At 43.8% G+C, this 25,905-nt stretch overlaps 1 protein-coding gene across 2 annotated transcripts in view; it reads left to right on the plus strand.

Annotated features, from left to right (window-relative positions):
* The window catches only part of GRIN2B (glutamate ionotropic receptor NMDA type subunit 2B), a 214,490-nt gene that overhangs the window by 128,601 nt on the left and 59,984 nt on the right, over positions 1-25,905 (plus strand). For both annotated transcript variants that reach the window (XM_018080833.3, XM_018080832.2), the window contains one exon: positions 4,860-4,974. In XM_018080833.3, coding sequence (XP_017936322.1) covers positions 4,860-4,974 — 115 coding nt within the window. The remainder of the gene's footprint in view (positions 1-4,859; positions 4,975-25,905) is intronic.

Below are 25,905 nucleotides of genomic sequence, written 5' to 3' on the forward strand. Positions count from 1 at the left end.
GTTGGCTGTCCTCTAAGGCAGAGGCAGTCACAGAATTTTTGAGCAAGGGGACGGAGAAATAATATCTATATTATTTTAAGCTTTCCATGGGTTTGGAGAATGGAGGTTTAAATCAGAAGTTGAAGGGCAGTTTTCTTGTTAAAAATTTACACTATTTCAGTGTCTCAGATGAGAGCAGAAGGTATTAACAGCACAGCTAGTGCTGGTTAAATCTTTATCTGTCAATCACTTGCCACTTGAAGGTCAGAATTCCCATTTGTAGATAGCTATACTGGTCCTAAACTCCCTTTTCCCTGTCCTTTGAGTTCACTGGTCTTTCTGTCCATCCTTATGCAGGAGCAGGCTTGAGGGGGGAGAAGGACCTGCTGGAAGGCTGGGCAGATGTACTTTGCTCAGGCTGTTTGTATCAGGCCAGGCTGGGTAGGTCTTGCTGGTGCTGAGCAAGGGAACATGGTTTGGACCTGCGGGCACTTGTACTGAAATAAAGGAACGTACCTTTTTTTGCTCTTTACTGGGCATGAAGTCAATCTGGGAAGGCAGCTATGCCTGTTCCCTGATACCTCTGGCTAGTGAGTTTTTAATGCTGTCTCTAGGGGAAAAAAAAAGGCTATTTCTGTGGGGTAAAGGCCTTTCACTGCCTTCATCTCACTGCTCTTATGATTTTCCTCAGTGTTTTCCATTACAGTGAGTTTCCCAACAGGATGATGGTCGTCTGCATCCCCATCCATTTATCCTGCTTCACACTCCATCTGCCTTTTACCCTGAAAATCTACTCTGTCAGAGGTATCTCACAGCTTTTCCTTCTCCACCCTCCACCTAAACTCTGTTTTTCCCTTGTGTGCTGGGCTGCTGAGATTACTCCCCAGTGCTGACTGTGGAGAGGCTGTTTTACTTATATGGTCTGCCTTATTCAGGGAAGCAGTTGATGTTAGGATAATCACGCTATTTCAGACAGCCTGTTTGTCTCATTGAAGCATAACAAGCACTGACAGGACACAGGGGAGAGTGTGTGTGTGTGGTGCACACGTGTGAGGCAGGGAGTATGACGGACTGAACCGATGCAATGTCCAAATTTGCCCATCCAGTCAGCAGGCTCAGGAGGAGCTGATTCCCTGCAAGGCACTGAAGGCAGAATTAGGAGTGGTTAGAGCTAATTTCAAGTGCATCTCCTTCACATCTGTCTCTAGGGCAGAGAAGAATTCTGTTAGCACCCTTTCTGTGTTCCCTCAAGCCCCCTGCGCCTGCCACATTTGCCTCTTCAGGCTTTCTCCATCCCTGGCTGAAACCATTTAAAATGTCATCATCTCTCTGCTGGTCCTAAATTGGCCATCTGATGTGGTTTTAATGCTCTATTTCCTATGCCAACCAGACTTCGAAACACTCTCCATTAACTTGCAGGGCTGACAGCCTTACATCTAGGATGGGTGATGTTACCTCAGAGCACAGAATGGGGACTGGGGTCCCCTGAGTTTGATTTTCTTTGTGCCCAAGGGCATGTCCCTTCTTTTTGTTCCTGCCTGCTTGTCTATACCACAGGGCTCACAATGTCAGCCTGTTTCCACAGTGTTGTGGAATGTTAAGTGTATGTTTTGCTCCCACACGTTTGGGTTTGGGCATTGTGTCTGCTGCATCTCCACTGGGCTGGTGAAGGGCTCAGCCCTTCTGTCCTTGCACCAAGCAGCTCCAGAAATTCCCACATAAGCAAAATCTTTTGCAGAAAGGTGCTTCTAGGAAATTAAATTAAATTGCCTGTGTCTGCCCCCACCGTGCCCTCTTTGTCTTTATGTCTCTCCATCTTGGAATTCCAAACATCCAGGGACTCATGGATTAAGACCTTTACAGGCACAGTTTCATCCTGGTTTGCCTCACCTGCGTGCACAGTCTGCTGCCCTCACCCTGTGCCCCTATTACAGCTGGTGGCTCAGTTCAGACATGTCACGGAGTCTCTCAGCCCCCTGGTTGCCTGTTTAGGGACTGAAGTGTGTGTAAGCTGTAGGGAGGAAACAAATTCCCCTGGCCAGAGCAGGCAGCAGTAGTGCTGGTGTAGGAGGGCAGCAGTGCTGCTGAAGGGGATGACTATTGCTGCAGTAATGATGAAGGGCAGAGCCACTCGAGTGTGGCTGCCTTGCAGCATGTTGCTGACTTGGTCTGCCAGGGAGTCCTTCAAGCCGTGATGCTTTATCACATAGGCTCAGGACACCCAAGCAAGCCCCGCAGATCCCTGTGTGCTGCTTTCTGCCTATATCCCTGTGTTGGGTGGCAGGATCAAAAAGGTGCAGGTGTACAGGGAAAGATGAGGGAAAGCCACTTCTCCTGCACTCCCCCTGCAAACTTTTGTAAACATATTGCTAATGAGTTCTAGAGAAAACCCTCTGAAGAGTTATTTTGTAGACTAATTTCAGTCATTAAGGTGGAAAGCAAGGGATTTTAGTGCTTCTTTAAAGGTAAATCTCAAGATAGCTCCAAGGATTGGAGTTGTTGATGATCCCTCCTTGATTATTATTAGTGATTCTAATCTTTCTGGTGGAAAATGAACAGAAATGACACCCTCTTGTGTCATATCTGTTGCTGATTTCTGTGAACTCTTCTTGTCAGGCTGTGCAAAGGAGATTCCCATAATGGAATCGTTCTTGGATGTGAGGGGAAAGAGGGCTGAAAACGGTTTAATATTGGTGTTTGTTTAATTAGGTATTGGCACTGCTTACTCACTGACTTATAAAACTACAGCTCCCATCAGGCTAATGGCATCCTCATCTTCTTGGAGCCTTTCTTTGTCTTTACTCTGGTGGCCAGTGCAGAGAAGTCATGAAGTGAGTGTAGTTGTAATCTTGGTCCACTGGAAGAATCTTCCCACCACCGGAGCCCTAACTAGGTATTGTAGGGTGCACATGCCTGGCGATGGTCTCTGCGTGACATTCCTCAGTACCAGAGCAATGCTTGCAGCTGGGAAAGAAATGCCAGAAAAAGAGCATGTGAAGTGCTGAGATGGGATGTTTTACACCATTACAAAGAATTGCATGGCTCAGATTTTCCACGTGGAAATGTTTCGGGGTACTCTCAGTGTTTGGGTGCTGAATGGCTCTGGTTTTTGGAAAATAACCAGTAGTCTGCCTTTGAATATCATCCTGTTACAAATCTTTCATGCTGGGCTCCCTTATGGCTGTGTTTCCAAAGCTGCGCACGTCCCTTGAAGGTCACAACATGGAGCAAGTGTGGAATTTCCTTTAGAAATAAACATAATTGCTGATTGCACTTGGCATTGGGGAATTAGTGAATGAATTTGGTTGATTAATGGAGTTAGAACAAAACATTTGAAAAAGGAAGAAGTGGAAATCATGACCTGCTTTTTTATTTGTTTGAAGAAGTTTCCCTGATACTAATGCTTTCATTAGATTAGCAGGGAGGTCTCTGCGAGCAGATTGAAACCGACTGAAAAAATCAGACTTTTCTCCCCTTTTTTATTTTCTTGAAATTGGTTCAAATTGAGTTCAGAAGGGACAAATTGAAGCTGAATATTAGGAAATGTTTCCCGATGTCATGGTGTAATAGAGCAGAAGAACCTCTCACGTCTGTAATAGAAATGTTGCTTGTGTAATTTATAGAACTGTGCGAAGTAGGGGAGGGAAGAGTCCTGGGGCTAGCCCTGCAGGCAGCTTGGTCACCTCTGTCTCTCACAGTGATGTGATGCTACTGGTGCCAGAGCAGGTTTATAAAGGTAGAATCTACTTCGTGCAACAAGATTGTGAATTGAAGTGAAATATATGAACAGGGGAAACTGTCAGAGTGCCACGGAGATGTCATATAAACCACTGAACTGTGAAATGTGTATTTGCCTCCTCTTCTTCCCCACAGTGTCTTTCTGGATGGTCTGACAGTTAAGGAAACAATAGCCCCAATTCTTATTTACAGCAACATCACTTTAACATGCTCTCATGATGCAGCAAGGCCTTGAAATCAGTGTAGCTGTAATCTCAGTCCACCTAAAGGTCTTCTCTACTGCCAGAGCTCAATAAAGAGGCTTTAGGATAAATGAGATTGAAGCCTGGACTGTTTAATAGTCCGTTTGTACAGCTGACATGAGATGCCCTAAAGGGGAGTGCCTTGTGCAGAAATGAAGGGGCCTTTCCAGACAAAGAGAATCGTTAATGTTGGCTGCAGGGCTGATCACCCTTTAATTTGATTTTACTGGGTGTAAGGCATGACTCTGTCCCTAGGAAAAAGAACTTTTACTGGGCTCTCTCAACATCCTTGTCCCTATTCCTAAGCTTTTTCATAGGATCACTTTGGGCCCCATGAGGTGTGCTGGCTCTGATAGGGATAGAGCTTCTTGTAGGTGTGCTGCTCCTTTTTCTGCTCTCCACAGCTTCCCTAATCATTACCTTGATAATTGGGCTGGAGGGAGGCTGTCTCCACTGCTTCACCTGTAGGCCATCACTGTCCTCAAATGGCCTGCAAAGTCTCCTTTGGAGAGTGAGCAAAGTGTAGGCTGTGGAGTGTGTTTACACAGCTGATTGCTATGGATTCCTCTGCCCTTTGAGGTAAGAGGTGGGACTATGGGCATGTGCATATGTGTGTGTGAGTGAAACTCTTAGAGTTCTTTCAGGAATTCCTTGAGAGCCAACATAGCACATCATTTCCCTATTACAGTCACAAAATGGGGGCAATTGCCTTGCCTTGCCTGATTGTCCCAATTCCTGGAGTAATTGTCCTGTTTCTCTGACTCCCTTCCTCTTAGGTTTTCCAATGTTTGCACTGTGCTCCTACTCTCCTGATGTAAGTTGCAGGAGGGAGGCAGGCTCTTGTTTTGAGTTTGGTTCCCAAGCATTAATGGTCTCCTTTCTCTTTTCTCTTTCCTACAGGTACCTGATCAATGTCACCTTTGAAGGCAGGAATTTGTCGTTCAGTGAGGACGGATACCAGATGCATCCCAAGCTGGTCATCATCCTTTTGACCAAGGAGAGGAAGTGGGAGAGGGTAAGAAATGTTTGGTAATTCTCAAACTGTGTCAGGGAAGAGGATGGAGGAAGGCTCCAGGCGAATAATCCCCTCCACCCTTCTGTAGTTCTTATTAAGGGCTGGCAATCTGCTTCTTGCATCCTGGACCACTGGTATCTCCAGTACCCAGGCTGCTGTCATCTCCATGCAGGATGCCATTACATCCTTCCATTAGCATGCATAAAAAATTCATCAGCTTCCTTTCTGTAACGTTTTTCCAGCCTTTCAGAGGAGAGACCTCCTCTGTACCATGAGCTTGAATGGCAGAGACAGAAAATATTTCTCTGTATGGCTTGGAGGCAGTGAAGTTCTGTATACTAAACAGCTATGATTGAGCTACAGCCACACTTAGTAATATATGCCAGTGTTAACTATGCTTGATATATCTGGCCAGTGTTATTCGCAATGGGATGGTGCATTAAGTAGGACGTGAACATGAGATCATATCGAGTTGTTCAAAGATCCAAATTTGCATATTTTGGAATATTTTGCATGTAACCCAAAGCACCATTTTAGAAATGGTGCGGATTTCCGAGTTAGTGTGAAGTTTTGGTTTGTTTCACCTCCCACATAAATGTCAGTGGTCCAGGTTCAGAACAAGCTCTCCTGAAGGGTTTCAATTGAAGCAGAGGGGGTAGTTTGAAGGATAGGAAAATGAGATATAAAAAAGTGATGGGGGTGAGAAGTCAGAGAAAAAGCACTGAGAATTCAGCAGAACACTGACAGATATGAAGCAGAACTTGGTCTGGATGTGATCATGCATACGGCCTAGAAAAATGCCCCTTTGTCCCACCAGGCACAGAAAGGCTTCTCTCCTTGGCTGCTTGTTCTCTGCATGGAGTTTCAAGTGGCCTGCACGGTGAAAGCAAGGAATAAATTAATGGTGAAATGAGAATGAAACAGAAAGCTGTCAGGAGAAGTGTGTTCAGAAGAGGGCTGGAGGAACAACTTTTGAAGGAGGCAGAAGAGCCATTAGTGCCCAGCAGGCATTAAGGTCTCCGAGTAGTTGCAGGAGTTTGGGAAGAAAATGAAAGGCCCCAGCTTGTGCCTGGCTTCCAGGAGGATCTGTCTACCTCGTGGTCTTGGCACTATGTGGACCAGATGAGAGCGTATGGTCTGGCAGAGTTAGAGGAGGTCTCAGTGGGGCAGGAGTGTGAGGAAACGTATGGCATGGCATCAGCGTGTGTGGACAACTCTTGGACATAGTTGGAGCCACACTGTCTGGATACTGCACAGGGGTTAGGCGTGGAAAGCTCAGGCTGCAGAGACCTCTTGTCAGGCTCTGTCCATAAGTCAACTTCACTAAAGCCTACTAGGCAAAGTCCAAGAGGATTTGTTCCTAGCTGGCACTAGATTTGTTCTCTCAGGAGAAAATACTCCATTGTCAGAGCAGGAAAATAAGGCAGTAGCAGCATGAATCCTGCTAGGGATTATTATTAGCAGGGCTGGCTATGGGGAATCTGTTGTTGGAATGCTTTTCAGTCTCTGGGGAGGCACAGCTAAATACAGTCCTGTTTTTTCTTGCCTGTCACATGCATTACCCTGTTGCATCCTTAGTGAGGGCCTGGTGGCATCCAGGAGTGGTAAGTGGGATTGTTCAGTCTCTGAGAGTGTATCCTTGGTCTCTCAGATGAACCAAACAATTAATGGAAGGGATCCTGGTGATCTGGAGTGATGGGGTTAGACTTGGGCCCTGCCTGAGCCTTACTATCTGTGGGGACTACTTGGCATCCATTACACCAAACCAATTCTTCATTTAGCAGAAGTTGAGGCTGGACTGAAATGAGGGTATGATGAACTATGGTAATAGTCATAAGAAAAGCACAATGGACACAAATGCTTTATCTTGAAGTGGGTGTCTCAGTGAGAAGATCACATTATTTTAATCCAGCTCTGAGCAGGTTGAATTTTATGCTGGCAGGTTCTTCCTAGAAAACACAGAAGTCATCTCCAACATGTTCTGATCGCAGACAAAAACCTTTCATACCTGGAACCTCATGCTCTTTTTCCTAATTTTTTTTCCATCCAGCAGAAATGCAAACATTAAAATATAAGTGTGAAAAAAGAGATTGTGACAAAGATCATAGTTTTGTTCCATGTTTGCAGAGAGTCAGGCAAAACAGAGTGCTGGCCCTTAACAACAGCTCCCAGGCAATGCCATAATACAAGACAGAAATTATTCATATATTATTAGCACATAATCCCAATACCTTTATAAGTGCATTGCTTTACAGTGTAAGATTGTCCAAATTCTCACTAATTTTATGTAAATTAGGAAGATGCTTTGTCCTGGCAACTTTTAGGCAAACACTCAGGCAGTAGGAGTCAACAGATGAAAGGCTGCATGGGAAACACTGATTTGGTTCAGTTGTGTGCATTCACTAGAGCTCGGTCTTTACCTACATTGCTGCACACTTTTATCCATAATCAGATGCTGTGCCTAGAAGGAACATCAAGAGGTCATTTACTACTTCCCTGTGCCCAAGGGAGGGTTCAACTAGACTAAATTATTCCTGACAGATGTTTGTGTCACCTGTTCTGAAAGACCTTCAGTGCTAGAAACCCCATGAAATCCTGAGTCAATCTCTTCCAGGACTTCTTTCTCCTTAGCCTGCTAGGTTTTTCTGACATCTAACCTAGATTTCCCTGGCTTCAGTTTAAGCCTATTAATACTTGGCATCTCCCTAATGGACAGAGAGAATTGTTTATTTTCTCCCCCTTCTTATCTTCCCTATGTGGGTTTGAAGGCTTCTATCATGTTGTCTCCCAGTAATCTCTGCTGTAGATTAAACAAGAATTTGTTCAGTCTCTCCTGGTAGGTCATGTTTTCTAGTGTTCTCATTGTTTTTATTAGTCTCTTCTGGATTTAGTAACACAATTTGCAGCTCTGTACAGCTTGGTGCAATTGATTCTTGAAAGATGGCAAATAGAGAGATATGTGTCCTGGAATACAGATACATAACGATACGTTTTAAACCAGGCGTGAAGTCTTCCATTTTCTGAGCAGCAAAGATGCAGACAGTGATTGAGTTGTTTCAGGATTTCAGGTCTGTGAAATCTTTTGCGATTTTGATTTTTTCATCCCAATTTGGGAATAAATATCTCAACACCTCACCAGTTATTTCAGAACAGGAATTCCTTTTCCAGAAGAGCTGCAGCTGACCCCAGACTCTGATGATGATAAATCCCTCACAGGTCCTTCCGACAAGCTGAAATCTTCCAGGGCTGACAATCATGAAAGAATTTCTCAAGTAGAGAAACCATTTTCTGCAAAGGGGCAGTAACCTGAACTCTTCTGCTGTTTTAACCGTGCTTCCTCATGAGAAGCAAATGTGATGCCTTTTATTCACTTCTCTGTTCTCTGCTCCTTTGGGGCAGCAGGTTGCATGCCTTCCCTCACTACTTTTAATCAGCTAGTTAGCAAAGCTTGTTGCTTCACTGGCCAGGCAGCCTAGATGTGCTTTGGGTGCCTAGATGCCCCATTTATCATAGAGGTGCAGGTGTGCAGATGGAGATGGTGAAGGGGGTCTACCCTTATGCCCTGCGAAGGGCCATGCCTCAATGCAGTGATGAGCAGGGGGCCAGAGGTCTTACAGGGTGAGCCAGAGGCTTGGTACTGCACTAGGTTTTGTGTCAGTGGGTTGTGACGTTTTGTGTGGGAAGTTTTCACCCAGGATTTTTCTTCGCTAGTTGCCTTTCTCCTCTGCTCTCCTATAATCCCACATATGATGAGGACTTATTTCTGGGTTCATGATCCCTTCATGAGAGCTAGCAAGTGTTGCTATCTCCAGCTCTTGTTCACATCCTCTTTCTCTACTAAGTCAGTGCACAACAGTCCTGTCCCATTAGCTCCCAGCTCCTCCTATCTGCTTCCTTACTTCCCCCCAGCAAACCTGGGGATGACATAAATTATGATCACTGAGGCCCCCTCTGCGATTCTTTCTCTACTTTAATTTCTAGTTAGTTTTGCATCACTTCTATCAGTAGGTTGTTCTCAGCCTCTCCTTTTGCTGCTGCTTCTCTGCCTCTTCTCTTAGGCGTGTCACTGGGAATTCAGAGCACCTTTCCGTGAGGCTCATGATGCCAACTTCTTGTGCCATCCCACAGAGCCCTTAGATTTGCACGCTCCCTCCATCTCTTATCATTAACTCCTTGCTCTATTAACCATTGCTCCATTAACTCCTCTTCCTATCTGGACGAGCAGAGCCCCAGGTGATGGGTTTGGTCAGGGTGCCACTACAAGCCATCTTAGAGGACAGATGGGAAACTTATGTTGAAATATTCATTTTCTCTGCTGCATGTGCTAATCCTCTGCCCCTATCAACCTTCACTCCCCTCAGCAGATAAAATGTTTGCCTGCTGCTGCTCCTGTAATTATCAGCATTTGACTTTTGAACTCTTGAAAATCAATTAGCAGCATTTGTTCTGCTTCCTCTAGCCATCAGTGTGGACATGATTGCAAACTCAGACAGGCTGCTCTTAGCCTTACACCATCACACACATTAGTGCTCCCTGGGAATGGGGCCATTTGCTCTGACACAGTCAGCTACCTCAGTGACTGTAGACTCCCAGGACTTCCTAATGCTGCAACAGGGTGGAAAATGGTGCCACTACTCTCTGCCTCATGGGCTTTCCAGATATGCGTTCGGCCTTGATCATAGTCCGTGTGAGTTTGTAAGCTTGTGTGACCCTGTCCCTAGCTTGGGACAGAGCAGTGTTATGCCCATCCATGCTTAGGGTGTGAGAGGGACCTGCAGAAAGGAAAGAAGGATTTGGAAGAGAAAAATGAAAAATAAAGATTTCTTTTATCTAGAAAAAAGAGGAAAGGTATTTTGGATACCTAAATAACTGTTAAAAAAAGGACATTATGGTCAGTTGCTTTTCATGCCCACAGTAGGCAGAAAGAAGAAGAGACACCTTGCTAAATTTCCAAGCAGAAAGATTTCAGTTAGATATGTAGGGAGCTGTCTAATTGTTGGCATGGTGAGGCATGGTGAGGCTCATTTGCTGGTAGAGGCTCATTTGCTGGAGGACACATAGAAAAATATCCAACAGTGTGGGATCTCAGTCTGTCTTGTCCTGCCTCAGAGCTGGTGTATGCAGTAAGTGATCTCTTGTGGTTCTCTGCCAGCCTACATTTCTGTGATTAGATGAGCAAGGTGAACCTGAAGAGTGTCTCATAAAAAAACGCTTAAATGATAGGAAGGAAAACCTGGGTTATGGACGAGCTAAAGAGGCTGTAGCATTTGATGATGATGCAGCCTTGGCGCCTGATCTCAAGTCTTTCTGTGCACCGAAAGAAATAGTCAGTGTAATTTCTTTGTGTGCTTCAGTGTTCCAGTGGCAAAAATAACAGGGGAGAGGGGGAAGAGGACTGAAAATCTGATCAGTATTCTTGGCTTTTAGTAAGGGTCCATGTGGCACTCACTACTGCATGAAGAACCAAAATGAATCATGTATCTGTTATATTGCTTAGCATAAGGAAGGATTTAGATTTTTTTATTTCACTTTCTTAAAGAAGAAAAGCCTTCTTAAGAAGGCTCTTTAAAAATAAGACAGGAACAAGAATGTAGGGCTATAAGGTGAAAATCGCAGCTGTACAAATCCAAGCCTTCTCTGAAGGCCCTCCCCTGCCTTTGGAAAGATGACTAGATTGCGCGAGACAGTTTCTTCCTCGTGTTGTCTGGTGTCCACCTAAGCAGGCCTTTCTGATTACTTACAAGTGTATGCACAGGTATGTTTACCTTTACGGGGTAGAATTTACTGCCTTTGATCAGGTTCTGCTCTGTGTGTGGAGTTTTGGCATCTTGCCTGCATGTCCAAAGAGGAAATGATTTTTTATTCCACTGACTGCTTTTACAGTGAGACAAGATTGGATTGTTTTTGCCAATCAGTCTTGTTTTGCTAATTTTGCTGTGTACATGGGGATTCATGACTCATTGTCCCTGAGGAGAAATGGCATAGGAGCTTGTTTAAACCTACTCAGAGTTAGTGACTGATTTTGTTCCCATAGAACCAGTTTTTAGAAGGATATAGCTTCACTTAGGGCAGATGGACTGTTCTGGGTTTAAGCACATATGGCTGAAATTAAAATGGGAGTCTGTTACTTGCATTTCCCCCCTTAAAGTGTTCTTTCTGGACATTTTTCTAAGAGACCACAATTTGCCAAATGCCTTACTTCTCATTAGACAGCAGGCTTGCATCAAAGAATACATATTTTATGGATACCTCACTCCCAAATGAGTGTCCCTTAGAAACCTGATTTAGGTCACATCTGATGGGTCTGTTGATGACCCTGATTCAATCAGACAACCAGATGGCTTTATTTGTGCACCTATGCTGCACCCACTGTCAGGATTTGGCCTGACTTCTCATAATTGTCCAAGATGTAACTGTATGTATTTGTGGCTAATTATGGCCATGGTGATCTTACCCTGACTCCTAAGGAGAAGGGCAGATGTGAGTGCCACACTAAGCTTTCCTTATCAGATGATAAATGGAATAATCTTTCTGAAGAAGCCTCCTATGTAAGTGTGCTGGACATACTGGTCAAACGGTGTCTTTGATGGATTACTGCATCCTGCAATAATAAGCTAGTCTGGCTCTTTGACCACCAAAGGGTGTCTTCTCCTAACCACTGTATATTATGTCAGTATAAGCTGTTCACTCTCTTTGCCTCTTGCTGAAGCAGTTCCTGACTTTGTTTGCTTGAATTTTGGAGTGTATTTATATGATTCATGAGCCTGCAGAAAATACTCTGGCTCTTCTCCACCAGACCCTACTCCTTGGCTACCGAAGGGAATTCTTACATTAAAACAGTGACAGCTTCTTGGAGAGACCTTGTCTTCTTATGCAAATCAGATATTGGAATATCTGGAGATCTTTATTAAACCTGGCCTGTAGTTACAGCCTCCTGTGCTGGTGTAGCTGATGAGGGTGATAGTAGCCATCTGACCTTTACTGGGGTTACCAACCTGACTCCTTGGACAGGGGAGCCCTGGGGATTGTGCCCAGTGTACTAATGTGATAACATCCAGCCACAGGAGAAGGCTGCTCTTACTGTGGTTGTATTCTGGATGAGAGCTCTAGTCTAGGACTTTCTTTCAGCTGGCTCGCTCGTGCCATGCAGTGAGAGGTGCCACTGTTCCCCCTTGCCACATGTCAGTGCAGTTACACATCATCATCCCTGTCCCCAGCACCCAGTTATGGATTTGGGACTTGGCTCTGCAGGGAGCTGAGTGAACACTAACAAGAAAGGTGTCTCCTACCCCAAAATGGTTACACTTTAATTAGAAGACAAAAGGCAGCAGATGGGTACAGATGGACAAACGGGGGAGTACAAGGGAACAATCAGACAACATTAGTCAGCATGGTAGGCAGCAGTCTTTACACACCAACTGCCTAACTCTTGTGAAGGCTTTGATAGGCAGCAGGAGAATTATAACCAGCTTTGTGCAGGCTAATGGGAGCCTCATCAAGAGTGTGAAGGGCAGACAGGGAAAAGCAGTAAAGGTGCTTTTGCCTGCTTGGAGGGCTGCAGCTGAGAATGTGCAACAGCTCAAAAATACCCAGTGCTGCTGGAAAATTTCCAGTCGTCTTAACATCTGAGGGAATAATCCTAACTTTACAGAGAATCAAAAAACCTGTGGTAAGGCCACATCTTGCAATGCAGCACGAGCGGGGCTGGTGTGCTAGTGTCAGAGCCACATTGCTTCTGGTCCAAACCCCTCCTGCTTTCCAGCAGCTTGGAGGTTTCCATGACATGTCAGATGCTGCTGTGTATCTGTGTCCCTTGAATCATGAGCATTTCATTGATTGTGGGAATGTCTCATCCCAGCATGTTGACAATAAACATCCACATCTTAATTCAGGTGATAGCTGAGCTGCTGTGGGAAGATGAGCTTTCAAGCATGGGTCCAGTAATTACATATTCCTATCACAACACAGGAGCAGGGATACATCCCTCCATTCTATCATCCCTGATCAGTCCACAACATCCTCAAAAAATCCCAAGAAGGTTTGTTTGATTTGGTTAGAGATGAAAAAAGAAAAGAAAAAAAAGGAATGGTAGCTATTGTTTTGTAATTTTTGGTGAATGAAAACAAATTCATATTTCTTTTTGAGTCCACACAAAATGTTTTTTGGACCCAGAAAGAAAAATATGTCTTGTAAATGTAGTAAAACCATTTTGTAACATAGACCAGCTTTAATTAAAACAACTAATGTGAAAACGAAATTTTCTAAAGCTTTCATTTTGTTTATTGCCATTTTTAAGCAAAGCATGTAATTGTGAAAAATCTAAGTGATAGATGCTGACATTTAAGAATCCCCTTCCTTGCCTTCACTTCAGGCCAAAACTCTTCTCTAATTTCCGTCTGAGCACAAGAATGACCTTTTTCCCCATATTCCATGTACAAGTGAACTGACTCAAGTAGCTGTGGTCACTTGGCTTGTTCAGCATGGAGAAGAGGAGACTGAGTGGAGACCTCATGTTAGCCTACAGCTTCACAGAATCACTGAGTATTCTGAGTTGGAAGGGGCCCACAAGGATCATTGAGTCCAACTCTTCCTCACAAGGGGAAGCATGAGAAGATCAGCAGGCGCTGATTTCTTCTCCTCTTGACCAGTGACACCACATGAGGGAATGGCATGAAGCTGTGTCAGGGGAGGATATTAGAAAAAGGTTCTTCACCCAGAGTGTGGTTGGGCACTGGTACAGGCTTCCCAGGGAAGTGGTCACAGCACCAAGCCTGCTAGAGTTCGAGAAGTATTTGGACAATGCTCTCAGGCACATGGTGTGACTCTTGGGGATGGTCCTGTGCAGGGCCAGGAGCTGGACTTCAATGATCCTTGTAGGTCCCTTCCAACTCAGGTCATTCTGATACTCTGTGATTCTATGACTGTTTATCAGCCCAATAGTAATTGCTCCATCTGTGCACCACTTAGGAGTGACAAGAACTGGTTGTGTCTCCTTCTACACTGGAAAGATACACAGCATAGCCACTTTCACTTTCTTCTGCTTTGTGCCCTGTTGTATAGTGGAAATCACTTCAGGGAGTCTTTGGCACTGAGAAACCACACAGGCTGTCCCAGTGCCATTGGAAGAGGAAGTTTTATTTCCTGTTTTTTTTTGGTGGCCAGTCTGTGCCACAAAAAGGCAGCTGAGGAAAATATGGGAATTTGGGCAGCTTTAAGATCTGAAATACATGAAGAGATGAGGGCAGAGAAAGCAAGCAGCCAACCAAACTGAGTCTGGAAAAAGCACTAGCATAGCTTCTGCTGAAGGAGACTCACAGTGAGTGAATGTGCCCCCCAGTGCCTGAGGGTGTGTTTTCATCTGTTCAGTTGCATTTGCTTGAGACTGTCTCATGTCAACGACATCTCTGCTTGGCCTGTGAATCCTTTGCTTTTTCTATTTTTACATTATCTGAATGTTATTAACTGGAGGCTCTGTTTTCCTTCTATGTGGCTTGAGAGAAGGGAGGCAATGCATATTCATAGGATGCTGTTTTTCTCTCTACTGCCTTTTTCTTTCTCTTCCTCCTCATTCTCTTCTCCATTTGATTTTGCTAGGATTTTGGCAGTTTGCTTTTCCTGGAGTAAAAGTCTGGCCTCATTGTCTTCTGAATGAATTTGAAATAAGTTTTTCTTAATATGAAATTGCTCAGACTTTTTTTTCAGTAAGAAATAGCTTGTTCATTGTGTCTTTGGCTTGGTTTTTTCTCTCCTCTGGTGTTGGTTCTGGCCGGCATTTCTGTGCTTGTTCTTACACAGTCCTTGCTTTGGGTTTGAACCCTGACTGTACGTGGTTTACTTGGCTTGATGCTGACCTGTATCTTGACAGTATTTTTCACTAGACCAGAAAAGTCTTTTCCCCTGTGGTTTTCTCTGAACTGTTACATGTTAACTTCTCCGCTGCTTTTCAAAGGTATTTCAGTGTTAAATTGGTGGTTATCACTGGAGCTACTCTGTGCTTGAGTTATTCTCGCTGCTCATGAACTCTGGCATGCGTTCAGTGTCATCGATTTGAGCGTACAATATGTTCAGCATCATTTGTTTTCCTTCTGCCTGAACTGTGTTTTTCCTAAGTCCGTAATTTTTTCAGATTGCCTGTGGTAACATTAGATTCCAGCACTCACTCTTTCGTTGCCTTGTAGTGGTGTCTGAGTTTCTGTCACCATCCTTTGGCCTTTCTTCCTTGTGAAAGGACCTGGCGTTTACTGACCTGGGTTTACTTCTAAAATGTACTTGGAGTTGTGCTGTTCTTCTGCTGAGTCAGAAGTTTGCCAGTCTTATTTAATTTCCTTCTGCTGGGCTAGCTGCATTCTGCAATGTCTCCCACCATGCCAAGCCTGGAAGGTTGTTTGACAGCCTTTTTCTTGTTCCTGTTTAAGCTTTCAACTTGGTCTGCATTTCGTGTGACAGTTTCTGGTGCTTGTTTCCCTTAGGTTTTTTTCCTCAGTTCATGTACATGATAATGACTTACATTTCTATTGTTCCTTCCTTCGAGAAAGATCCTAAGCACTTTGCAAAATTAACATAGATGCAACATTTCACTATGAGTAACTATTCAGCTGCTCGTGTGGTGGAATGGGGTTAGACTATTCAATGATGCAAAATAGTGCTGCATAGCCATGTAAGGTAAAAAAGATGAGTCTCAAACAGAAGGAGATGAGGAATTTTTAATTAGACTCTGACCAATTTTGTCCACAAAGTCTGTTTTTGGGGAAAATGACACAGATCATTAAATACTAGGAGTGATAAGGCCTATGTCATTCCCTTTCCAGATGATAATGCCTGAGCCTCAGAAATATGGTGGGAGGAAAAAATGAGTCTGTGAAAAAACATAGTTCAGGATCAATGAAAATATTAATTAATTTTGGCCGGATATGGAGGATTTATTTTGGAAGTTTTATTGCTGTAAGTGAAAACTGACATCTTGGTGTTTTATGTAGACTCACAAAAGCCTTTCGATACCATTCAAGAGGTGATGTGGAGGAGGAAATGGCAGCATCTTCCCCCAGATCCCAGAGCCTTATTTGTCAAACAATGAGGACAGACTACTAGGCAATGGGAAAACTGCATTTAAATCACTTCTGTCTGAGTCAGAATGGAGGTTTAAACTGTGGTCTCTGTCACCTCTTATGAGAGAGGTCTAGCCTTTGGGACTGGGATTTTTTTTAATTGAAACTCCTTTGCTAGTGAGTACTTGAAGTGTCTTTGTAGATGCGTGTTTGGATCCAAATTTCCATCACTTTTATTAATTATGTCTCATAAAGAACATTTTTTTGTGTGTGTGTTGAATGGCTGAGTTTGATTAGTGGAAAATTCTAAAAACCAAACAAACCTGGGTTTAGATTGAAGCAATACCTTTATTTTATTTTTTTTTTAATTTTTTTTCTGTATTGCTCAGACCTTGCTTTGAAAAATCATTTTTTGCACAACATCAGAACATCATTTTGATCAGTGTTGGAGCATGCAGCACTGACCGTTATGAGACTGGAGAAACTGTGCACAGTACAATGTTAATGCTAATAGGCATTGTAGATCCTTTTGTTGTCCCAGTAGATCCATCCTGATTTATGTAATCCTGTGGGTTTTGAGAAGAAATAGTCTTTGCTGGTAAATCAACTTATATTGGGTGCAGCACTGGACAGCAGAGGGGTGCTGCAAGTTTTCCGGTCTAAGCAGTGTCATACGACAATCTCACCATCCAAGCTGGGAGATTGGGAAATAATAGAAACAGTCCATTCTGCAGTCTGCTGCCGGCGATTAGCTCCTGCACGCTGAGTTTAACTGTTTGCTCTAAGCACCACCTGGGTGTTTTAAGAATTCAGGATTGCTCAGGTCACTTCTTTCCGGCGAGTGCTTTACTTTTGTTCTTTTTTTAGAAGTGGGAGCTATTTGCTTTCCTGCTTAGATGTGTGCTCATTTTCACCGAGGCCAAAGTTCTTTGTATTGCTGCCTTAAATTATGTTTGCTTTGTAAAGACTGCTGGGATTATGGCAGCATCTCATTTCTGTAGCTTTTCTGCCTTTGACAGGGGCTACCTGTGGACAGCTACTTTCCTCGAGCTTGTCCTGTGTAGAGATCAGCCTGCTTCATGCCCTGTTCCATTTCTTACTGCTGTTTGAGGTCTTGGCTTTTGGGAAGGCTGAGGAACAGACTCATAGAGAACTCTGTGTCTCTGTTTGAACAGTTGTTCTCATCCATACTCTGTGTCCTGTTTCAGTCCCACAGTAAGTCCTGTGTGTGTATATATTTTCCTGCTCATTGCCCAGACACCTTGCTCCAGCCTGGGACTAATGGAGACACTGTCTTACAAATAAAGATTAAAAGAGTACAGTCTAGTGAAATTGGCACTAAAAACTTTCTCCATTAAGAAATCCCCTGTCTCAGATAAACACTCTGAAGTATTCCCAGGGTTTATTGTGGAATGCTACTTGAACTTTAGTTAAAACCAGTTTTCTCTGGCTAGCCTGTGTCTTACTGGACCCTTGTCTAGTTGCTGAGGGTAGATTTTTCCCAACTATATATTTTTGCCAGATAGGGAATATGATAATTTTCTGCAAGTGTTTGAAGGCAATGATCAATAAGAAAAGGAAGGACTTCTTTAGGACAATCCAAGTGAGTGTAATTAAAGAGTAATGGGGAGGCAAGGGGTAGAGCAACAGTGCCTTTAGATTTAATATCAGGAAACAGTGGGTTCCTTTAGAAGATGCAGAACAGTAGTCTGATTGACATGCTGGGAGCCTGGTTGTTGTAGTTGTTGACTGGGGGATGGGACAGACCAAATTGGAGGGAGCTGGAGAGGAACTGACAGCAGAGACATCCACCAACTTTTTTATTTTCATTGTTGCATCTCTGTCTGTGTGTTGCTCTGGAGGGTGAGCAGCACAGCCCCCTTTGGGAGAAATCCTCCCTCTGCCAGATATGTTCTTCCCCCAGAAGCCCTGCCTGCCTTCCTATGAACAGGAATGTAGAAGAAATTTCCTTTGCTTGAGGGGAGGGGGCCCAGTTTGTGCCATGACAGAGAGAGAGGGCTGAGAAGCCTGCTCTGTGCCTGCACGGGTGGAATTTTCCAGGAGCATCCCCCTCCACCACCACCACTTTGCAAACTCCAAGAAACGCAACTCATGAAAATGCATTCTTAGCACACAGCTGACATGGTCAACATCTGCTTTCCAAAGAGAGTGCTGTGAGAGATTTGAAATTGCTGCACTGTGGAAAAAAATGACTTGGGGTAATTATAGATACCTAACAATACTATTTAATTTCTTCTGCCATGTCTTTGCTACACAGTGTATCTGGTAATGCTTCAGAGAGCTGAATAATTCTGACAGAGGGCAGTGAAAGGGGTAGGTAAGGGAAGAAGAAAGTCCCCGTGATTTCAGTTAGGATCTGAAATGATGGAAATGTGAGTGAAAGATTAGATGTTTTCAAATCCTGCTCCAGAAAGGGGAACCTTTGCCTTTTTTGTGCATTGCCTGTGGGAAGAGGTAGAGGATGTGGATGATGAGGGAAACTGAGGAAAACAGGACCTCTAAGCAAAAACTTACAGATCAGGGGGAGCTTAGCATAAAGCCTCACTGGGCTGCTACTTGGCCCCAGTTCTTTTGAGCAGGCTCAGAGCCTGGGATTCCAGGAAAAGGGGAGGCAAAATTTATAAGGTTGAACCTACGACCAGTAACAAGACTGACTCCTCCAGGAGGCAATTCAGAGTGCTGAAAAGTCAGACCCCTGCTCAAAATCACCTTTGCTTCTTCTCGTAGAGAGGGAGCCTGCAATGACCAACCCCAAGCAGGCTCAAGTGAGGACAAGCCCAGGTCACAGCAAGGTCTCCTCTCTGCTGCAGAAGTGCTGTCGTTCTGTTGGCATTGCATTCCAGAGGTCCTGCATAGGCTGTGTGTCCATAGTCAGGACTCCTCCTTGTATCAAAGAGCTAGATGCAGTGGTGACCTGTCCCCGAAGAAGTGTGCACATTCCCTGAGGGCTGCTGCAGCAGAGAGGGCACCACAAGGAAGCCTTCAGAAGAGGCTCAAGTGCCAAATAGATGGACCCATGTGAAGGTCAGAACAGGGTTTAGGAGAAGCCCTCAGAGACATAGTGGCACATGTAAAGGGGCAAAGTGAAAACCATGGAGAGCAGAACTGGGGAGCAGTGGGCAAAAATAGATTTTGGGGATATTAGATGTCAGTTCTAGCATCAGAGTGGAGGCACCCAGGAGAGGGGGGCCTTGAGGACTATTGAATCTTTCTGCAGAGCCCAGCAGCAGGAGAAGGATGTTATGGGAGGTTGATGTTTGACTTGGCTTGCTATGCATCCAGGGCTGAAATGGATAAAAAAGTATGCAAGGTGAAGACCATGTCTCAAGCCCCTGGGATGTTGTTACAATACTTAAGTGCAGACCCTGGGCAAGAGGCCTACATATGCAAACATATGTATTGGAGTGACTCTGGCCAAAAGCAACTTCTATTCAGTAAAGTTGCAGAAAAACCTCTGAAAGTTTTTTTGATGGAAAAGTAGTATTTCAATTAAAATAATTCTCTTATTTGAAGTGCTTGTTTTCCTTGTGACGTGCTAACTTTTTGAAGAAGTCTGAAAAGTTTGAAAAGTCACACTCCAGAGTATTTTATTGCTACAAATGGGTACACATTTATTTTGTTTTGTTTTGCGGGTTTTTTTTCTCAACTTTTTGAATACTATTTTGAAATTTTCAGCAAAAGAAGCAATGTCAGGGACCTCCTCTCATTTCTATTCAAGTGGATATTTTTGTGTGTTTCAGGAAGCCAAAAGCATGAACCAGATGATTCTGGTATTAAAAAAAGAACATACTCTTAGCCAGTGTACCTCCTTCAGAGGAAATTACCATCTCTCTCTGCTCCAGAAAGTTCTGCAATGATAAATGCAAAGCTGTGCAGATGCCGATGGAATAACCAAACCTTCATTTCTGAGGAACCAGCTAGGGATGAAAACCAGTTCCAGGTCCTGGAAGTGTTCAAGGCCAGGCTGGATGGGCCTTTAAGCAACCTGATCTAGTGGAAGGTGTCCCTGCCCATGGCAGGAGGGTTGGAACTAGATGATCTTTAAGGTCCCTTCCAACCTAAGCCATGCTATGATTATGTGATTCTGTGATCCTGGACAAATCTGAAGCTGCAATCCCTATTGAGGACTTAGGAAGAATATGGTGAACATGGGCACAGCTGTGTGGCAGGAAAGACATAGAAATTATTGGAAGGAAATATAAGAATGAATGATAAATATTTTGACAATATTACAACTTTTCAAGATGATTACTAAAAATTAAAGCAAAAAAAAGGTGTTCTGTTCTTGAAAGGCCTCCCTCACAGGCCACCCAGACACCATCCTCTAGAGTGACATGTAAAGCTTCTGTCTTTTGCTTGCTGCCCTCTGGCCTCTCCCACTTCCTTATTTTAGAAGCTACTCTGTTGCTGCAAACCAGACTATTATGAGTTACACTGATACTGTAAAAGTGGTACTGCAGTTCCTGACCCAGCCCCTCTGTCTGGGGCCCAAACACTATCTTTGTCCTTTGGTGGGACAGCAGTCCTTGCCTGGTTCTTCCTGTGAGGTGCACATGCTCAGGAAGTATTTTCATGTTCTCCTAACATTGTCCCTCCAGACAGTGCTGGACAGGATTGTTGTGCAAAGCTCAGCAAAGTCAGAACACGAGGATAGCCAAGAAAAGGGAGAAGGGATGGGAAGGGTAAGGGTTAAAACAACTCTCATGAGATCTGTGTTGAAAGCAAACCGATTGCATCCTTGATTAAAAACACATTTTGGGGAAGAGACTAAGCCAGGGTTATTTCTGCTTGGAGTTTTGCTGTTACTGGTCATCTATTTCTGCAGCACTTTGCAGAGCAGTGAACTGAATACTGACTGCCATGTGGTCAGTCGACTATCTACCTGGAGCAGAACACTGACAGCACTGGAAACTGGGATCGGCTTCAAGGATTTTCTGACATCACCCTGGCCTCTGTAGGAAGAGTAGGAGACAGGTTACTAGCCTTCTGTGAGCAGCTCTAAGAGATACTGCAAACAGCTATCTTCCAAAGTAGATTATCTCTCCCTTTTATCTGTCTGCCTGTCAGAGGGTTTCCTTGAAGGGGAAGATGGTTTCTCAGTTGCCTGTGCAGAACAAAATCTGAAAATCTCTGATTTTCTTTACCCGTTTCAGCTTAGGTTTGGGAACAGGGAACCTGTGAAGGTTGTAATTACCGTGATCCAGTTGCTGAGTCAGGCACATGCCTTTTATTAACACCTCCATTCTGTTCACTTCGGCTTCAGGGTAGTTTGAGGTAATTGCTTGTTTAAACAAAGGACGTTTGTCTGGGGGATAAGACCTCCATGTGAGTGTAAGGGGCATCTTTTTTGGTAGTTTTCAAGGCTGAAACTTGACCATAAGAGGCCATGAGGGCTCAGAAAAGCACTAGACAATGTTCCAATTTGCCTATTAAAGGATCCTGGACGGCAGGGTGTCCCATCAATTTTGTGTTGGACATGTGGAGAAGAAATAGCACCCTAGTGGTTTAAAAACATCTTTGTTTTGGTTTTACTTGTTGTTTTTTGTTTCCTTCTTGCTGCAGTCATCTCTCTTGCTACTTGGTGTACTGGAGCCTGTGCTGAAGTCACAGTGAGGTTAAAACATTTCATTGAATAATGCTGATACACTGACCCTACAGTACATGTATTTTTCAGTGGTGGATCTACCTTGTGTTGTGTTTCTGGTGCAACTGAATGCCACGGTCCGAGGGGTGATGGGGCCATGACACAGCACGGACCGGTCCAGGGACAAGTTAGAGGTGCAAGTGGAATGCTTTATTGAGATACGCAGGGGGTTTTGTGAATTCAGGCGGGGAAAGGGCTAGAACATGGGGTGGAGCATGAGACAGACAAACGGGGAAACAAATCGGGGTAGGGACACAGGCAAAAGGGGGAGGAACGTGGGAGGAACCGGGGAAGGAAAGGGCGAATGGTAACTGTCTCCTCTCTGCAGCTTCTGCAGCCCATCAGAGAGGGGAGCGGGGAATCAGGGAGCAGGCAAACTCGTGGCAAGCCCGGGCACGCCCAGGCTGTGCACTATGTAGTGTGGATACAATGAAACAATGCAATAATAACAGTAAAGTCCATATCATAAAGTCCTGTCAATTGCTGTATGTCTTTCTCCACGCCTGGAACCGCTTCTATCCTGAATCTTGTTTCTTCACAACTGAAGGTACTGAATTTGTTCTTCAGAGCCCTCTGTGGCTTTGAATCTTCAGTATTTTATAGCTTTATGCTTCAGCCTGAATTTAAATCTGTAGATTTGTGCATGTAGCTTACAGGTGGTGTGGTCTTTGCACAGGGTGCTAGACACTGATACTTTCTTCTATGTTCCTGGTAAAACACAGACAAAAGATTGCTGACCTTTAAGACAAAGTTGCACTGCCTACCTGTTTGCTGAGGCTGTTTCTGAGGAGAATGGTAGTATAGGAAGGTGATGGGTGTTTTTATTCTTTATGGGCTGTGGAGGTCTCTAATGTCGTTTTTCTGACCTTGTGTTAATTGGAAGTGTTTCCGTGGATGTATTTCAATTTTATTGCTATTGCACTCGAAGAGATTGAAATAATACACAATACAGAATGGGAAATAAATAAAACTAATGATCTTATGAGGTTTGGCAAATCTTACATCTGTGGTGCCTAGAGCCTCCTTCTTGGCTAATAAACTATTTGTTCTTCTTTCTCTATCTTCTCTTCTGGAGAAAGTGTTCTCACAGGATCTCTCTTACACACAGCGAGTACCAGGAATGCTAAGGAACGGAAGGGAGGGCAGGGAACAGCGACAACACACTCTGGCTGGAGGGGATGCAGGGTAGTAGGGATCTGTGAAATGTGGAATGTACAAAGTGACAGATCAAAGGGAAGGATTTGTTGACTCCTTTGTTAATCAAGAGTCCAAAAGAAGGGGAATCAGTCAGAACATGTGGCCTTCATCTGGGTTAGGACAATTCCTTAGATAATTTCCTTAGCAAGATGACTGATGGGTTGTGGCCAGAAGAAGTCCCAGGAAATGGGACTTGATCAATAAGGGAGGAGGAGCCCAGCAGCCTGGGTGGGCTCCTCAAGCCCCTGTGATGCAGCAGTGCATGAAGTAAAGATTCCTCTTTTTGTGCACTGTAGAAAGAGGAACCTTCTGGCCTGTGGAGGGACTGGTCCACACAGACTGATTTCATCAGCACTTGTTGAAAGGGCAGCTTCATGCTGCGGAGGCAACACTTTTCTTCCTGTTTATGTTATGGTCACCTGGAGCTACTTGCAGTTGTGTAGCCATGGCTACAGAATAAGAATTCAGACCAAAACTCCTTTACCTCTTGCAGTTTGCCACATTCACCAGAAAACCCCGAAGTGTTTTGATGCAGTTCACTAAAACTGTCTTTGATGATCCCTTTTCTAAATCCATCTGAAGGAGAGAAAATTTTATTATGATTTCCAACCTCAGTTTTTTGGCAATGTAGTTTACGAAGGGGCATGTTTTTTGGATAAATTGGTTCAATATTTATTGTTCTGGAATGTAAATTTCCTCTGTACCACCATTCTCAACAAATTAATTTACTTGAGAAAAGGAAAACTTTGACAGTTTGTAGTTCTCTGTCCTGAAGCCATGCTGAATATCAATGATATTCTGACCTGTGGCCTTGGGCAAGTGTTGTTATTATCTGATTTACAGCAGCAGTTTTCAATGCAAGATTGTAAGGTGCAGTTGCCTCTGCAAGGGTGATGCTTGATTGTTCTAGGTCCTTCTGGTATCCTTCTGCAGTATCCCTGCAGCCTATGATGGGTGGCATTAATTAATATAGACTAATTAATTCTTTAATCTGTGCACAAACTCCCCATGAGAACCTGAGGGAGAAGAGGTGGAGCTGTCCCTGTGGCAATTTCCCCTCCCTCCCCTGCAAACAGGGGACCAGGAGTCAATTTTCCTGGCTGCTGAGGAAGATGCATTTTTGAGAAATGGCAGCTGAGATTAAACTGTGGCAAGAGAAAAGGGTGGTAGAGAGAAGTACTTTTTGAAAGAACACATTAAATCCCAAAGATCTCCTTCAGTCCAATGCCTCTGCCACTTACCTTTGTGGTGAAGACAGATCAAGGGCCTTTCACTCGTAATGAGAAACAGTGGTTTTTCTTTCAGCTACTAAGAAACTCTACTCTATGCTGCAGGCTTTTCTGTCCATGGCTAGAAGCATAGCATCTCCACAGCAGATAGTGTTTTAATATGGGCAATAAATGATGTGGGATACTTCAGAGTGGTTCAAGACATAATGTCACATTTTCTCAGTAACAAGGTAGGACTGCTTCTGCCTATGCTCTCTGGAGAGCAAAGTGAATTGGATCTTCAGGCTGTCATTCCAGGCTCCTCCACAGATGCTGAGAACAGTTAAAAATGCCAGTGAACTTAAGTGTCCAGTGATTTGGACTTCATGGACAAGGCCTTGTCCCTTGGATATTATAAGTGTGTGCTCCCCTGGGGCCCAGGAAAAGCAATAAAACTCTGCTAGAGACAAGCACTTTTCTGGCATAATTTTGTGTTCAAAGCTGTGTTCTTTCAGAGTTTCCCCTAGGCCAGGACAGTCAGCAGAGGTAGATTTTCTTGCGTAATGGCTTAAACATAATTAAATGGGCTAGACTCCCATCAGTATTATGTCTTTAGGGAAAATAGACTAAGTTTTTAGTTTTGGGGTGATGGTTTTTTCCATCCTCTTTACTATCTTGTTTTGGCTGCTGTTTGGGACTTCTATTCGATGACCAAAGACCTGGGGCAACCAAAATGTCAGGTGTGAAAGTCTAATGCAGCAATCTTGTGTCCTGCTTGACAGTTCTCACCATCCAGGCTAGGTTCTGGCTTTTGTCTGCTTTTGCACCCCATACACCAAATGTAAGCCTAGAAACAAAACTCAACATGGCTGTGAACAGGGAGTGGTTGGTACTAGATGGGAATCCCAACCTGTTTCCTCAGTGTTTCCAGGAGATGCTTCTGTGCCTGTATAGCAGACAAGACTTTGCATGTTACTCTGTGAGGGGCTCAGGTGAGTGCTGTTTGGTGTCTGCAGAAAGCTGTATATGTGTATATGGGTACTTGGGCTTAACAGGGTACATGTGGAAATGTACTGGACCTGTGTGTATTTCTGTGTGTGTGTTAAGAGATACTGATCCTTGCAGCACGTGTGGAACGCTCCCTCTTCCTCTGTATGTGTGGGTGTACACTGCCTAAAGCCACCATCTCTTCCTCAGTCTTGGTTTATAACCTGTATCACAAGAATTTTTACCGCTTCTATAAATGCAAATTTCTTTGTCTTTGCTTCTTTCTAATCATTGCCATTGCAACTTTAGGAATGGTTCCTAGACCTGGGAATGCTCAGTCCTTTCTTCATCAGCATCAAGCCGTGTTCCCCATTGTTGTGCTATGACAGGAAGTTCAATAACCTGACGCTCCGGTGTGTGGAGAAGTATTTCCTAGGTACCAAAAGCATTTATTTGTGTTCCTAAATGAAAGACACTAATGACAAAAAAAAAAATAAAAATCAAACGAACTTGTAGCTACTTTTTAAAGACTCCAGATTCAAAAAATAAGGCTTTCTTTCTTTCCTGGATTGTAAGCAATTTGTCTCTGGTGTTGTCTGCTGTAATTGTATCTAGTCCTCTATAAGCTCCTATTTTAAAAAGCTCTGCCATTTGGGGATCATGATGATCCAAAATACTTTTATTTTGTATGTGCTTGACCTAACATTTCTTCAAAAGTTGAAAATTATAACAAAAATCTCAAACAAAAAAACCACTTAGAAATTGACCTTACTAAGTATTTTTCAAATTATATTATTGTGAAGAAAAAACCCACCTATTTCTAATAAAG

Source organism: Manacus vitellinus, unplaced genomic scaffold (genome assembly GCF_001715985.3).
Source record: "Manacus vitellinus isolate BGI_N305 unplaced genomic scaffold, ASM171598v3 scaffold_5_pilon, whole genome shotgun sequence".
NCBI lineage: Eukaryota > Metazoa > Chordata > Aves > Passeriformes > Pipridae > Manacus > Manacus vitellinus.